The 17,312-nt window shown below is 30.2% G+C and overlaps 1 protein-coding gene across 2 annotated transcripts; it reads left to right on the top strand.

The window, feature by feature from the left end:
- The first annotated feature begins 5,022 nt into the window (after positions 1–5,022).
- Positions 5,023–9,097, top strand: LOC107897409 (uncharacterized). 2 transcript variants are annotated; one of them, XR_005903710.1, is made up of 7 exons: positions 5,023–5,941; positions 7,547–7,599; positions 7,957–8,044; positions 8,140–8,238; positions 8,410–8,537; positions 8,624–8,710; positions 8,794–9,097. XR_005903710.1 is itself a non-coding variant. In XM_041079704.1 (6 exons), the coding sequence occupies exons 1-6, from the start codon at positions 5,324–5,326 to the stop codon at positions 8,658–8,660; spliced, it is 1,023 nt and encodes a 340-aa protein (XP_040935638.1). In that variant the 5' UTR covers positions 5,045–5,323; the 3' UTR covers positions 8,661–8,790. The 2 variants fall into 2 exon arrangements, 1 of the variants encoding a protein (XP_040935638.1); XM_041079704.1 differs by lacking the exon at positions 8,794–9,097 and having other exon boundaries at positions 5,045–5,941; positions 8,624–8,790.
- Positions 9,098–17,312: the final 8,215 nt, after the last annotated feature.

Here is a 17,312-nt window from a genome sequence, read left to right as displayed (position 1 = left end):
ATTACAAGTTTCTTTGTATTGTTAGATGTTTTGAATTCATTGGAGATTCAGTTATGACATTTTTTGTGATTACTATTTTGATTCGATAGTTTTCCCAACATTAGGGGAAGAGAAATGATAAATTGTAATGAGTTAGGGAGAGAGTAATTTGAACCAAAAGTTCAATAATAATAACTCATTACAAGTTAACTATTAGATGTATTTACAAACTTAATGAGAATAACCAGGTGTTATATAGATTGATCGATTCTAAAGATGAAAAATTCTTCTAGATGGTCAAATAGTGGAGGCGGGTGCTCTAGGAGAGACCCAAGACATAACTAATAAGTAAAACTCTAGAGAAGATTCAAGTACTTGAAACTAAATTTTAAAATAATAAAAATAAGAGATCTTGATAAGTTATGTCAATTTGAGAAAATGTGGAACCGAATAATAAAAGTGGTTGACAATGATTTTGCATGCAATATTATTATTGAAATAATGAAATAAAAGGAGAATCCTGAATAAATCTATTGAGAAATATAGATATAGAATAAATTGATCAAAACAAAAAGACACAACTCAAGTACATTTAAATTCATGGAGTTTTTGGACCAGTAGTCCAAAATCTAAAGGTATAAAACTAGTAAGGGTGTAATTGAAGTAGTTTTGCAAAAGTGGAATAAAAATAAAAAGTATTTCGTTAAGTCCTGGCATTGATTATGAAAAGATATAATATTTTTTTGTGGTGGATGCAATAACCTTTAGATATATTATTAAATTGACAATTCATAAAAGATTTAACTTACGTCTAATGGTTATTGTTACAACCTTTTATGAATCACTATATAGTAAAGTTTATATTAAAATCCTTGAAGGATTTAGGATGCTAGAAGCATCTTGAAATTCTTGAGAAATTGCTCGTTTATATGAACTGAAATAATTTGAATATATGTGGTAAATTTGACTTAGTGGATACTAATTGAAGGAGGATTATAAAATAATCCAAAATACCTATTTGTGTTTTTATAAAACAATCATGATTAAAGTTTGTTATGATTATTGTTGAATCTCCTAAAGAGATCAAAATATATTTTCCCAAATTTCCCTCACTCATGACTTTTAAAAGAATGGTGATATAAATGGTTAGCAATACATTCAAATAGTCATTTGAAAAACTAGTATTTAAGATTGACTACATAGAATATGATGTGATGTTTTTACGAGGGGGAGTAAATACGCGTTGTACGCTTTTTCCCTCTACCGAGGTTTTTTCCAATTGAGTTTTCTTGGTAAGGTTTTTAATGAGGCAACATATTATGCGTAGTATAGGTCGTGTACTCTTTTTCCTTCATTAGATTTTTATCCCATAGGATTTTTCCTAATAAGGTTTTAACAAGGCACATTACCTACCAATGGACATCCAATGGGGAGTGTTATGAATATCTTATTAAGTGGATGTCCATCATGATCAAGATAAAGTTTTAATGTATTTTAAATTCTTATAGTTATTAGAATTAGATCTCCACTTCTTTTATACTTCTTATGCTTATAAATAGAGACTCTACTGAAGTATTGTATCATCCCCTTGATCAATAAAGTACATTCTCTATTACTTTCATATTATTATTATTTTGTTCTTTATTCTCTCCATCTCTCTTTATTTTATAACATCAACAATAATATAAGAATCTAAAATTACAATAAACCCACTTTATCTGAGGGGACATAGAACTTACTTGCCTCCCTTTGAATTAGGGGCTGGAGAGGGCCCTGCTTGCTGCTATTAGATTCACCCATGTCATTTGCTTCCAAAATTAAAATGAAAAATAAATAAATTCAAAATAATATTCATGGTACCACGGCTCTTGTTTGTCCCTTTGGATTTGTCCCTACCAATGAGACATTAGTTTAATGTTAAGGTTGAGATTCTAGAAATTTTGGATGTTATTCTGATTATAATTATGATTATGTTATGCTATGGTTAATTCTTGTTATAGTTATTTGAATGCATATTTTTTGATTTGTAATTCTAATTATATTTGTACTCATAACTTCAAAAAGAAGATGTGTCGTAATGTAATTTGTTGAAAGTGAATAATTATAATGTATTGTAAGTACATTAAATATAATTTCATTATTTATATGTATGTAGAAATCATATATTTAAAATACAAGTGTGCGTTTGAATATAACATGCAATAAATAATTAAACGTAATGTTTAAAACTAATTAATAATAACACATGCAATATGTACAGCATTAAAATGAAAAGGATTAGATTAAATTAGGAGTAAAAAGAAATTTAAACCATAAATAAAACAAATTAAGAACATTAAATATGTTACAATTGTTGATCATGGCGTTGTCATTAATCTTAAGTTAATATGGAGTTAACTTGTGACACCAACTCAATCAATAACATTATCAATATATATACAATTGATGGAATCAATAAAGTATTCATAATACAATTAAAATGTAAATATTAGATTAAAATAAAACTTTAATTTAGTGGTGAAGTCAAAGATTTATTGATGTAAATGGCATGGGTTTAAATCCCACTATGTAATTTTTATTGGTTTTTATAAAAACTAAAGTACCTTTGAATCTCGTGACACCAACTGAGGAATTAAATAATATAAATAATAGTATAGATACACAATGTAGGTGGGAGAAAAAATTTTATGTTAAAAAAATTATTTTTTAAATATTTACTCAATAATTATTATTGCTGTGGTGGTAAAGAATTTGTTTATAAATTTTTAAACACGTATTCATAAATTAAATATGTTAATTTGGGTTAGTTTATTCAAGACGCGAGGCACATGATAGAGATTTCATCAATGTGAATTTGTGTTTGCCTTTCGAGAAGGAAACAAGTTGATACACCAATTAGCAAAAGCAAGAAAACGACTTGAAGGAGATAAATATTGGGTCGATGACTTACTTGGGGCTTTGATGTCGGTTGCCTTTTGAGGAATGGTAGTGGATAGACCCACTAGACTAATCGACAACTGTATGCTTGATGAATTGAGGGGTGACATGGTGTATTTGCTTTTAGGTCACGATGGCCTCCATCGAATGGTGTGGAAATGTGAGTGAGTTTGTGGGAGCTGAGAAGGCCCCTTGATTTTTTTCAGCTAGTTGTTTTGCTTTGTTAACGGTTTTATTTTTTGCCCCTGTTTTGTTTTTGTTTTTTTAGTTGGCCTTTTCGCTGGTTTTCTGGTTACTTTTCTATTATACCAACAGGGCTTCATTCATGAATAACAATAAGTTTTATATAAAAAATATAAAATTATGAAAAAGATAAAAGCGTCGTCAAAATAATAATAGTAATAATTTAATAGACATGATAAATTAGTCTTTTTCCAACTAAGTTGGTACATATCTAACTCGTGGCACCAACTCGGTTAGGGAATTAAATAATACTATAGATTTTTAGTAATAAAAATGAAAACATAAGAAAAGAAAAAGACTATCCCACAAACTCGCTCAGTCTTCTACCTTTCTCTTCAACCTATTGAGCAACACATGCACAGCTCTCTTCCACCCAAAAATGATCATTTTTTAGAGAGAGTCCATGTTGATGCAACTTAATTTACTTTTCTATGAACATGACGGAAAAAAACAAGAATAGAAAATAACATAAAAAAAACATAACTATTTAAGAAAGCAATTAATTACGAGAATACAAATTATGACCTCACATGTTGACCACCGCATGATTCTACCTTGAGATCAACCAATTTAATCCCCATTACGTGATTGTTTTACTCAAGTAAAAAAAGAAGAAGATTTTTTTAATTTTTTTTAAAACTTTAGATGTCAATGAGCAGGAGCAAAGCAATGAAAATTTGGTGTAGAGGTGGAATAAGAAAATAAATGGAGGAACTTGAAAATTTCATGAAAATGGATTAAAATGTATTAAAAAACAATATGAAAACGCAAAATTACAATAAATCCACTTTATCCAAGGGTAGCCCTTACTTGCCTATTTTAGATTTGCCTTCTGTACATTGGCATAAAAAAAAAAATACAAATTCAAAATAATATCCAAGGGGGCTAAGGCCTTGCTTGCTCGTTTTGGATTCACCCTTGCCCTTTGGCATCCAAAATTAAAAAAAAAAATCAAAATAATATCTAGGGGCTAGGACCCTACCTACCTCCTTTTGGATTCTCTTCAATCTGAACAATGCATGCAGGGTTTTTATGTTGAGTAAGAAGATTCCCAACTTAATTTACTTTACTATGAATATTGTAGAATAAACAAGAATAAAAAATAACACAAAAAGAAAAAAGCATAACTATTTAAAAAATAATTAATTACGAGGATACAAATTATGATATCATAAGATGGCAACTACATTTATTCTGCCCTTTGATCAATGCTTTAATTCCCATTGCCATTAATCCCTTGATGCAAGTAAAAAATATGATTATTTTCGGCAAGAAAATAATTGAACATTGATATAAAAAATAAATAAGCAAATATATCACACACATATATATCAATTTATGGCACATGAGTGAAAAAAATATAACTAAGACGTTTAAGTTGAAATCTTATTACATGTTTATTTTTTCTACATATTATATAAAATATAAAAAAAATAAAAATATTTCTTACTTTGTAAAAGGAATGAGTTGTTGGTGATTTTACAATTAAATCAAAACTTAGTTGATGGGTGACATTAATGTAACTAAATATTAAATGAGTAAAAAAACTATAATAAAACTTAGATATTATTGTGGTGCGTTAAGTTCATATTTACATATTTAAAATTGGTTTAAATGGTAAAATTAAGATATTAAAAATTACAATATTTTAAGTTTAAAACTCATATATAAAATTATAAAAATAATATTATAATAATATTTATTATTTTAATAATTTCACAACTAAACTAAACTTATCGAATGTGACAGAGGCTTAATCAATTGTGTAAGTGAAAAAATTATAAAATAATTATATTGAGACAAACATTGATTTAAATCTTATTATAAAATGAAAAGATAAGTAGTGAATTATATAGATATGATAAGAAATCAGAATTGAGAAACAATTTTCATTTGTGCATTAGTACTAGGAAGGAACATAAACCTCTTTGTAACCAAACATCAAAACATTTTATCCCTCTCTCGCTCTGTATATTGTTTTGTCGTGATGACGCGTTTTAATGGCGGCTAAACCTTCAATTCTTCTTCTTCTTCTTCTTCTTCTGCCATAGTTTTCCTTTTTATCTTTTAAACAGACAAAAAAAAAAAAGAGTTTATATATAACATTCCTTTTCCTTTCTTTTCCTTCCATATTTTTACTTTGCTTTGCTCCTATCCTTTCCAAATGTTTTTCTTCTTCTTTCTCCTTTCTTTCGTCCTCTCTTTCTTATTCTTATTCTTTTCTTTTCACTATAAAAAACTCCATAAACAACAACAACTACAAGAAGAAGGCAACCCCCAGAATGATTCTGCCCTTTTGAACTGCTGTTTTCCCGATATTGTTGATACGAGGGCACAAACCCGGGGAAACGACTCTACTCATTTGCCCCATACTCTTCTTTTACAGATTATGCCTTCCGATTCTGCAAAATGGGCTGGTTTGTTTACCGGGGAGAACCAACAAAAAGGGGATGCCAGTCGGGTCGGGTCGGATCGAGATAGGGAGCGGTGTGAATCAGGTGGTGAGGATCAGAGGACGAAGAAGAAGAAGAGAAGAGGGAAGAAGAAGAGATTGGATTCCAAAAGTGAAGAAGAAAATGGTGACGGAAGGTGTAGTTGTTCAGAGCAAGAGAAGAAGAAAAAGGAAGAATCGGGTCGGGGGGATCCGGGTTGTCGGATCAAACCGGAGCTGGTTTGCTTGTATCCATTTACATCAACAGGTAGTGCTACGCAGAGGAAGATTAAGCAACATTATGACCAGCTCGTTAAGTGTCATCAAAACAAAGGATTAACATTAGCTCAGGTATCTTCTTTTTTTTGCCTTCTTATTTTCACCTTAATTTTTTTTAAAGTTTTGATGTTTTTCATTTCTGTTCTTTTTAGCTAGTAAAAATCAAATCTTGTGTAGTTTGTTGCTTAAATATATGGCATATCTTGATACTAAAGCAAGTCTCATTGTTGCTTCATATTTTAATTAATGCTTTTTTAGTTCTCTAACTATCATTAAGCTATCTGGAGAATAATTTGGTCAGGTCTTTTCTCATTTCAATCAATATTTTAAAGTTTAAATATTTGTTTTCTTTGCTTAGGAGGTAATACTATCCCATTTGTAATTTTATGAACTTGTGTTATATCTTTTCTGCAATAAAATGTTAATAAAGAAAGAGAAGAGAGGGAGCAGAATCTGAAAACTTTTGCTTGAATTAAGTGAGGAAATCTAGGCCACATTTGGGCATTACTTGCAAACAAGGGCTTATTGTAACCGTTACTTAAGACGGTCCTCGAACTATATTGTCGGTTCTAAGTGAAATGAACTTGAAACCGATGCTTAAGTAGGGAAGGAATCAGTGAATTGAAATCTAGGCCACACTTGGACATAACTTGCAAAGAAGGGCTTATTGTAACTGTTACTTAAGACGGTCCTCGAACTATATTGTCAGTTCTAAGTGAAATGAACTTGAAACCGATGCTTAGGTAGGGAAGGAATCAGTGAATTGAAATCTAGGCCACACTTGGACATAACTTGCCAACAAGGTTTTATTGTAGCCGTTACTTAAGACAGTCCTCGAACTATGTGGTCGCTTCTAAATGAAATGAACCTGAAACCGATGCTTACGTAGGGAAGGAATCAGTGAATTGAAATCTAGGTCACATTTGGACATAACTTGCAAACAAGGGTTTATTGTAACCGTTACTTAAGACAGTCCTCAAACTATGTGGTCGGTTCTAAATGAAATGAACTTGAAACCAATGCTTACGTAGGGGAACGAATTGGTGAATTCGCATAAAGAACCAACCGCATAGTTCGAGGAAGGTCTTAACTAACCATTACAATAAACCCTTTTTTGCAAGTTCTTTTCATTTACGTAGCTTTGATGCGCTGGTTTCAAGTTCTTTTCATTTACACATGAAACTAGCTTTGATGCTGTTACAGATACATCGGATGTGAGATGTTGGTCTTAATTAAATTGCAAGTTGGAGTAACTAAAATTTTCTAGTACCGGAAAAGAACTAGAACGCTGGCTTTCTTTCTTGCTGGCATTTGAGACAGGCAGACAGACATATGTTCTCATTTTGATTACAGAAGTTTAGAAGATAGATTCTGAATTAGTCCCGAAACTTCTAGATTATGCATGAGTTAATCCTATGAGGATAGTTTAAAAGTTATGGTATCAAAGAAAGTTGCTTGTACATTGTGATCATAGTTAATCCTATGAGTATACCTTACAAATGAAAGTTGATTGTAAATAAATTCTCCAAGGCAAATTCTTAGGCTCACTCTCTTTATTTAATCTCCCCTGCCCTTTTTTTTATAAGGAAAATAAAATTCTGAATTCTGATACCTTCTATGGAATTTATTGTAGTTCTAATACCCACAATTGTAACATGCCATCCACCCTTTATGTAGGTGGGAGAATTTGCTAATTGCTTGATGGAGGCTAGGAATGAGTTGCAGCACAAGTAAGTACATAGTTATTGTCATGTTTTACTAAGCTACATCTTTATTTTGGCTTTTTGAATGTTTCCTTTTAGTTTTATTGTTATTGTTTCTGGAAAACATGCTGCTCGATTTTAATCTAATGTAATTAGCTTGCCCACATTTTTTTTTTCTTTCTTCCAAGTCCTTAACTACTTTTGTTCTGTTTGTTCTCAGAATATTGAAATGCTTTCTATTTCTTTCACTTCTTTAAGCTCGAACATTTTCTTAATGTTTTACCCTCGGCATCGGTTCCTATTCCTTGCCTCAAATTTCTACCATTAATCTGTTCTTTTAATGTTGGCTATCCTATTTAATTTACTGCTACGATCTTACTGCAGGTCTGAGGTGGTCAAACGTAGGTTCACAATAACAAAGGCTCTACTATTCAAAGCAGATCGATCATCATTTGATCGCCTGAGACAGCAAGTGAGCAACCATATGGAGATTTAACTTATGCTTTTGGTGTGAGCTGGTTGTTATCATTAATCTTGATTCCCTCTAATAAAGATTTGCATGTTTAGATATACAAGCTAGAAATGGAACAGAAGAGATTAGAAGAGGATGCATTTGTCTATAACTGGCTCCAACAGCAACTTAAACTATCTCCGGCTTATAAGAGGGTACAATTCAGAGCTTTATTTGTTCTGTCATAGCTTCGTACTGCTTCTGCAACTAGATGAGCAAGAAGGATTATTGAAATCTTTTTCTTCTCCCCTATTATGTTAATTCAGTCTCTTATTGCAATCAGAACAGACATTATCATGGTTCTAATCTCTCTCCCTGACTTCCAGATGCTGGAAGTTTGTACTTGCATGGAGTCAAAGGGCAAGTCCAGTGAGCCAATGGAAGACCCGGATCCTGAATTTGCTGACATTTCTTTTGAGGAGTTACTAGCTCTGGAAAAGAAGGATTCGTTTTGGTTGATTTCTCATCTTTTTAACTCCTGGTTTGTAAATTTTGTTTTCACCACTTACAATTTGACCTTTCTTCGTATGTTCCGTGCAGGCAGAAAAATGGGAAATCCAAATTAAGCTCAAACTGATGACTTCATTTGTTTAGCTAACTTGACTTTAAACCACACCACTTTTTGTAGTATGTACCTTGAAATACCTAACGCTATTATTTTTCCCTAAGTTTTTGTAGCAAATCATTGTCATGACTTTTGTTTTTAACAGGCTCTCTTATGGAAGCTATTAAATGACAAAGCTCTCATCATTCTCCATCATGTTTAGCAGCCAACACTATCTTTTGAGATCGAGACATTGGCTTATTCTTTAGCTTAAAACTTTATATAGCATCAATGTTGCAGGGGCTTTAGTTAATATGGTTGGAGGAGTTGAGGTGTGAGTAAAGCTAATTATATAAATATAGCTTAAACATCTGCATCAGCTATGAATAGAGGGGTTGGTGTTATTGTAGATTATACAGAACTTGAAAATGTATCCTACTCTTTAATATCAAGTTTACTGTTTTAACGTAGTTGATAAATGCCTTCAGTAGCTATTATGTTTAACTGCAGACTCATGTATGTATATAGTGTGTGCTCATGTCATATTATGTTCAAGGTATTATATAATTTACAACCTTGAGATAGAAAATATGAGGACCGATAATGGAGCAAGTAATAAACACCTAAAAATTAAAGGGACCGATACTCAGCAATAGAAGACTTTAGAGACTTTTATTAATTTAAATCACATTCTACATCTCTGAGTCTTTTGTTGTTCTCTTTAATATATTGAGCAACACATGCATGGTTTTTTTCCACTCAGAAAGGGATTGGCTAGTTCCCAACGTTAGAAGACTCTTAAAGACTTTTAATAATCTAAATGACAAAATGAGAATGGAGAAACTATCCACACACTGTATTTTTCTTCAATCTGCAGTGCAACACATATAGGGCTTTCTTCCACCCAAAATTAATCATCGTCAAGGGAGGTAACATGTTTGATTAAGAAGATGCATGACCTGATTTGCTTCTCTACAAATATGGCGAACAAACAAGAATGGAGGATAACAAAGAAAAACCATAACTACTTAAGAAATCAATTAATTATTAGAATGCAAATTATGAACATATATGTTACCACCATATGATTTCCCCTCTCTTCTTTAAAAATTTTTGGATGCAAATAAATTCATAGAAACTTTGGACATTATTTTGGATATTATTCTCTGGAATAATTAATTCTTACCATAATTATTTAGATGTGTATTAATCGACTTAACTTGTGATTTATCCATAAAGATAATAGTACAATCAATATAATGTAGTAAGTAGTAAAAGTCAGTTAAAAAGTAACGCCTAGAAATTAAATAGATCAACAAATTTGCAACAACAAAAGAAAGAAAGAGAAGAGACTATCATACAAACTTTCTCAGTGGTCTGCCTTTCTCTTCAATCTGAAAACTTTTGAGTGAGAAATCTAAGAGTCAGTTGGACAACTTGCAAACAAGAGTTTACCGTAATCACCTTGAACTCTATGCTAACCATGTGGTTTCTTGAAGCAATAGTTTCTATTGAAACAATTGAAGGTCATTCGATTTATTAATATAAACCTCTATTTATAAAATAAAAAAAAATAGAAATAATTTAAAATAATTCAAAACTAAGATAAAAAGATAATAACTAAAATAATTTAAAATATAAAATGGTTATCATTTAGATATAAAAAATAGCAATGATGCAGTGGTGAGATGGTGTCAATTATATTGCAACTTGGAGTAACTAAAATTTTCTAGTTCCGAAAAAGAACTGGATTGCTGGCTTTCTTTCTTTTATATTGCCAGCATTTGAGACAGGCAGACGAGACATAGGTTCTTATTTTGATTACAGAAGTTGAGAAGATAGATTCTGAATTAGTCCTGGAATTTGTAGATCATGCATGAGTTAATCCTATGACTATACTTTTATAAGTTTAATGTTTATTATTCGATTTGCAATTGTGATTGTATGTATGCATTATAAGTGCATTAAATATAAATTTATTATTTATATAACTAAAAGTGATTAACACTAATAGATTACTGAAGTTTCGTTTTTACTAAAATACTTTTCATTGCCTTGTGAAGATAAGAGAATTATCAAAATAATGGAGTAAGTAATAAAAGCTGGTTAGAAAATAATGCCTAAAAATTAAAGGAACCATCACCCCACAACAACAACAACAAAAAAAATACTCTAAATCACAAAGTGAGAAAAGAAAAGACTATCCCGCAAATTCTCTTACTCTTTTGTTTCTCTCTAATCTATTCAGCAATGTGTGCATGGCTTTCTTCCTCTAATAAATTATTTAAGGCAGTGAATATGCACAATCTAATTTACTTTTATGCGAACACGGCAGAATAAACAAGAATGAAAGATAACATAAAAAAAATACAACTATTTAAGAAATCAATTAATTACAAGAAAAATACAAATTATGACCCCATTTGTTGACACCATATGATCCCCCCTTAAATTTTGGATGTCAATGGGACCTCGGTTTTATACGATTATACTATGCAATGGTTAAATCTTGTTATAGTTATTTAAATGTATATTACATTATTTGTATTTGTGCTCGTAACCAAAAAAAATTATGTATCATCATTTGATTTATTGACAATATATAATTATACTATATAAGTGCATCAACCGTAAATTCATTATTTATATAATTATGCACTATAAGTGCTTCTAGTATCGTCGTATATATGGTTGATAGTTTCATGAAAATTGCTTGAAACGATTCTCTTTTGTTGAGGAAAACACCTTTTCTGAGGTTGAAAGATTTTTCATTTTTTCTTCTAGTTTTGGGGAGGCAAAATGATGGGTAGCTTTAGTTTTCTATTATCTGATTTTGTTGTTAGATTATTTTTTTCTTTTTATCTTTGTTGAGACATTTTTGCCCCCAACTCAATACATCTTTTGGTCCTTTATTTTGGAGAAAAACTATTGCCATAGTTATTCATATGTTTATTTGAGTTAGTAATTGTGATTATATTTATACTTACAACTAAAAAAAGATTTGTCTTCATGTGATTTATTGATAATGTAAAAGTAAGTGCGTCAAATATAATTTCATTATTTATATAACTAAAAATAATGAACACTCATAGATTATTAAGTTTTTTTTTATACTAAAATAGTTTTTCATAACTTCGAAAAGATAAGACGACAATCAAAATAATGAAATAAAAAATAAAAAAACGATTAGAAATTAACACCTTGAAATTAAAGGGACCAACTAGCTCCAACAATAGAAAACTCTACAATCTTTTAATAATCTAAGCCACAAAGTAAGAAAAGTAAAGACCATTCCACAAACTCTCTCAATCTTCTATCTTTCTCTTCAATTTGTTGAGCAACACATGCAAGACTTTCTTCCACCCAAAAATTGTTGTCATCGAGGGAGGGTCATTACAAGTAAGAGGATGTGTGACCTGATTTGCTTCTCTACAAACATGGTGAACGAACAAGAATGGAAGATAACAAAGAAGAACCCATAACTATTTAGGAAATCAATTAATAATGATAATACAAATTATGATTACACATGTTACCACCACATGATTTTTTTCTTTTTTTTTTTTAAATGTATGCCAACAAGACCTTGGTTTAATGTTAAGGATGAGGCTTTAGAAACTTTTGGCATTATTCTCGTTATCATTCTGGTTATGCTGTGGAATAATTAATTCTTGACATGGTTTATCCAAATGTATATTAATTGACTTTACAATTATGAGTATACGTACTTGTAACATAAAAAATGAGATGTTATCATGTGATTTATTGATAATATATAAGTATGCACTATAATTGCATCAAATATAAATTCATTATTTATATAGTGAAAAATATTAGCACTAATAAATTACTACGTGAGTAACACCTAGAAATTAAAGGGACCAGTTAGCTTCTAGCAACAAAAAAAGTTTAGAAACTTTAATGAACTAAACGTCAAAACAAGAAAAGAAAAGATTGTCCTACACACTCTATTAGTGTTCTACCTTTTTCTTCAATCTAAAAACTTTTACCTGAATCAAGTGAGGAAAATTAGGCCTGTAACACCCTTAACCTTTATCCATCGCCGGAACAGGGTTACAGAGTATTACTGGACTTTACAGACTGATTTACAAATATTTCATTACTTGTATTATACAGATCAAGAATCATTCATAGAAACTTATATTGTTCTTTAGATAGGTCACCGAGGCCCAAAAATACACTTTAGAAGTGAATTGAGACTAAACCAGACACTCAAGGAATTTTTCCCAAAATCTTTAAAAAAAATTTTAAGAACAGGGGACACATGCCAATGTGGTCAAGCCGTGTGGCTCATACGGCCAGGTGACACGCCTGTGTCCCAGCCTGTGTTCGAATTAGGGTGGCTATTGACTTGGGTCACACGGCCAACCACACGCCTGTGTGCTAGGCCGTGTACGAAGTGCAGAGGTCACACAGCCAAGCCACACACCCGTGTGCTAGGCCGTGTGTAAAAACTTAGGCATTCTGTTTTGAAATTTTAAGGTGCAGGGGACACACAGCCAGCTACACGCCTATTTGCCAGGACGTGTGTCACACACGGCTGAGACATACACCCGTGTCTCTGCCTGTGTAGACGAAAATAGGCCATTTTTCTCACCCTTTTTGACATCAACCTACACACAATATTTCAATACATCAAATAGCCCCAATCAAACAATCAACACAAGCCAAGAATCATGTTTTAAACATAATATATCATCACGAAACTCAATTGGCTAAACTTACTAGAATAACTCCCTTCATTGATTTACCAAAATCTACTACTAAATACATGCACACACACACACACACACATATATATACATGTCATACATAACCATACTTCAATTTAGCTCTTTTTCAATTCATCCCTATACATGCCATATAAACCATAAAGTGTATAACAAAATCTACCGGAGCAACTGGATAGTGTGACCTGACATGTTGATCCGATCCTTTGAACTTCTTGAAAATCTACAAAGAACATTGAAGACACAAATAAGCTTAATGAAGCTTAGTAAGTTTGTTGGCTTTAACATAAATTTTACCGAACATACTATAACAATTTATTTAGGTAAATCATTTCATGAACATTTCCTGCCAGTCCAACTCAATTGATGAATACACTTATTTGAGCTCAAAAACAATAACAACTTAAATTCTTCCACATTAATTCCATGTGGCACTTACTAATCCTGATCAAACCAGAGAACGTCTTACGGATTTGAGTACATTGTAAACAGAAGCCCGAAGGCTGCATAGAAGTACATAAGTGCTAATCAGAAACCCGTAAAGGTTAAATGAAAACCCATAAGGGTTAATCTGAAGCTCAAAAGAGCTAAACTGAAACCCAGAAGGGTTGAACTGAAACTCATATGAGTAGACTGAAGCTCATGAGAGCTAAATAGAAAGCAAACACGAAAGTTCGCAACAAATGCTGAACCCCGGTTTACTTGGGTAATTTCCCGTCAATTCCTTTTTTGCACTGAACGACTGTACTTAATCCCACGTTCCGTTCATTTTGAATATTTGATTTAATTTCATAATTTTTACAATAATTTTATTTTTAACAAATAATATGAATAAATACATATTACCATTTATCAATTTAACAAATAACATTAAAAATTTAACTATACGAACTTACATGAGTTAAATTGTAAGTTTCTAGTAGTTAGGGACTATTATGCTAATTTCTATTTTTCTCATTGATCTATAGGCTCTTGATTTAAAATAGAAAATTATTCATTCATTAGCACATATTTCAATTCTAATTCACTTTACAATTTATACTCTCAATTTTTGAAATTGCACAATTACCCAAACTTTTACAGTTTTTACAATTTAGTTCCTCACTAATTAGCCCATCAAATGAGCTATTTTTTCTCGATTAACACTTTATCTAAATATTCTAAACTATTACACAACCTTTCATAAACATCATTTAATACCAGACCCTAAGATCTAATCTTTTCACAATTTTGTCCTAAAATCAATTTATATTGAAATTACTTGATAAAATCATCACATAACAAAATTAAAGCTTCAATTCCATGTTAAATCATCATAAATATCCATCACTCATCAATGGTAACTTTCAAAATTACCAATGAAATCAAAAACTAATGAAATAGATAGTTAGACCTAATTGTAAAAATTTTAAAAACATAAAAATTTCAAGAAAAGAGAAAGAATTGAACTTACTTGTAGCAAAATATGAAAAACCAGCTTTTAGAGACCTTCTATGGTGTTTTTGGCTAAAGAAATGTGAAGAAATGTCTAGAGATTCAATTAACTATTTAATTTTATTTCTTTTCCAATTTTACCCCTTGTTCACTCTTATTCTTTGGTTTTTCTCGGCTTATGCCGCCCAAGCCTTCCACTTTGGGTTAATTTTCCCTTTTAATCCCCTTTATTAAACACTTGAGCTATTTAATCACTTTAGAAAAATTTGTACATTTTTCAATTGTCTTTTTTAATTAATTAACTATCAAAATGTTAAAATTTTCTAACGAAATTTTAATACTAACCTATTCACACTCCGTAAATATTTATAAAAATATTTACAGGTCGGTTTATGAAATCAAGGTCTTGATACCTCGTTTTCAAAACCACTTTGCCTAATAATTTCTTCTAAAACACAAACCACCAAATCAAAAATCTTTCTAAAATCACACTTAACTCATAAATAATAAATAATATAATTTTCAAACTCACTTGTCGGATTTAGTGGTCTCAAACCACTGTCTTCGACACCACTAAAAATTTGGCAGTTACAAGGCCACAGTTGGACACAACTTATGTAATGACCCGAATTTTACCGTTACCGAAAAAGTATATTTTCGGATCTCCGTTTCTGAAAAATAGATTAGTAAATATTTATTAAAAATATTTACGAAGTAAAATGAGTAGTTAATTAGAGTTTAATTTAGTGAATTTAATTTAATTAAGAGTAATTAAAAAAAGGACTAAATTGAATAAGGGGTAAAAGTTAAATTATAGATTAAAATAAAATAAAAAAGACTAAAAAGGAAATTATACAAAAAGTATAAATTGAGGCGGTTTACTGTGAAGAAAATCTAAGATTTTTTTTATGTTTAGTATATTATTATATTATTATATAATAAAGATATTTTATGTTTTAATTATATTATATTATATTATATAAACTAAAGAAACAAAAGAAAGGAAATAGAAACAGAATGAAACGAAACAGAGAGCAGGGGAGAAAAAGAAAGAAAGAAAGGGAGAAAAGAGAAAATTGAAGGTTTGAAGCTTTAAGCTTTAATAGGTAAGTCAATCAAACTCTTTTTACTTAATTTTGATATTTTAGAAGTTTTAGAATAAAGTTTTGATGAAATTAAGTTGATATTTTGAAAGTTATTAGATTTCTAGATATTGTCCATGTTAAATAAAATGATGAATTAAGGGCTAAATTGATAGAAATTCAAGTTAGAAATAATATAAGGATTGAATTGTAAAGTGATTCATAAGTTTTATGCTTTAAGGACTAAATTGAAAGAATTTCGAAATTATGGTTTTATGATGAAAAATAGATAATTTAAGTTTGGTTAAAAAATTGAGTAGAAATAAAGTATGAATTAAGATAGAAAAGTAAGTGAATTTAGTTAGGATTAAATTGAAATTAAAGTAAATCAATATTTTGTACTAAGACTATTTTGGACAGCAGCAGTAGTCTAAGTTTGAAAAATCACCAAAAATTGTAGAAATTGAATTAGAGAATGAATAAAATATGGAATTAAAGCTTATTGAGTCTAGTTTCTTATAGAAGAAACAGTATAAGCAATTGAGTTTTAAATTATGAGATATAATGAATTTTGTGAGATAAGATCAGAATGAATTCGGGTTTCCCTGTTCTGACTTTGGAAAATCACCAAAAATTTAAGAAAAATAATTAGAGGCTTAAAGTTATGTGTTTAGAATCCATAATGAGTCTATTTTCAGGAGAAATCAACGGGAATATTATCCGAGTTCTGTATTGTGAGATAATTAATTTTTAGTGAAGAAGGGACGAAACTGTCAGACAGCAGAATAGGGGTGAATTTAAAGAATAAACTGTATTTAATGGCTAAACCAAAAATTCTGAAAATTTTATTGTAATAAGATTTGTGAGTCTAGTTTCAGGAAAAATTAGTGGATCTTAATTTAAAATTCTGTAACTCAAGATATAAATTAGTAATGTATTAATGATTATGAATTGTATTAATTTCGTAGTCAATGTGGTACCGGAAATCTCGGCTAAGAAAGGACAAGACAAAGTCAACTGGAGTTAGCTCGAAAATTACGGTTTGTATTTCTATAATCCGAACTTAGTTATTATTTGTCATATTTATATACATATGGCAATTGTTAGTGTTAGAATTATGATGTTTTACAATTGGAATGGATTGATTTTGGTATGCAATGAATTTATTGAATTTATATTGATTGAAATTATTTTGATTGAATTTATATTGATTGAATTATATAATATATATGATTTATGTAGAAATTTGAATATTGAATGAATGTTATATTGAAAAATATATTGATTGGAAATATGAGGAAATTGATATGAATATATGAGATTGTGATATTTGAATATTTGATATTGAAAAGTGAATTGAATTGTATTGAATTATGAATTAATGTGAATAATTGAAATATATTGTTGAATTGAATGAA

Source organism: Gossypium hirsutum, chromosome A10 (genome assembly GCF_007990345.1).
Source record: "Gossypium hirsutum isolate 1008001.06 chromosome A10, Gossypium_hirsutum_v2.1, whole genome shotgun sequence".
Taxonomy (NCBI): Eukaryota; Viridiplantae; Streptophyta; class Magnoliopsida; order Malvales; family Malvaceae; genus Gossypium; species Gossypium hirsutum.
This window is presented reverse-complemented; position numbering and strand designations above follow the sequence as displayed.

What these genes read in the sequence shown, in the direction of transcription:
- LOC107897409 (XM_041079704.1), top strand. Translation starts at nt 5,324, where the DNA reads ATGTTTTTCTTCTTCTTTCTCCTTTCTTTCGTCCTCTCTTTCTTATTC. An exon ending in AGGAATGAGTTGCAGCACAA is followed by an intron (nt 7,600 to 7,956) that starts GTAAGTACATAG and finishes ATCTTACTGCAG; the next exon opens with GTCTGAGGTGGTCAAACGTA. An exon ending in TATCTCCGGCTTATAAGAGG is followed by an intron (nt 8,239 to 8,409) that starts GTACAATTCAGA and finishes CCTGACTTCCAG; the next exon opens with ATGCTGGAAGTTTGTACTTG.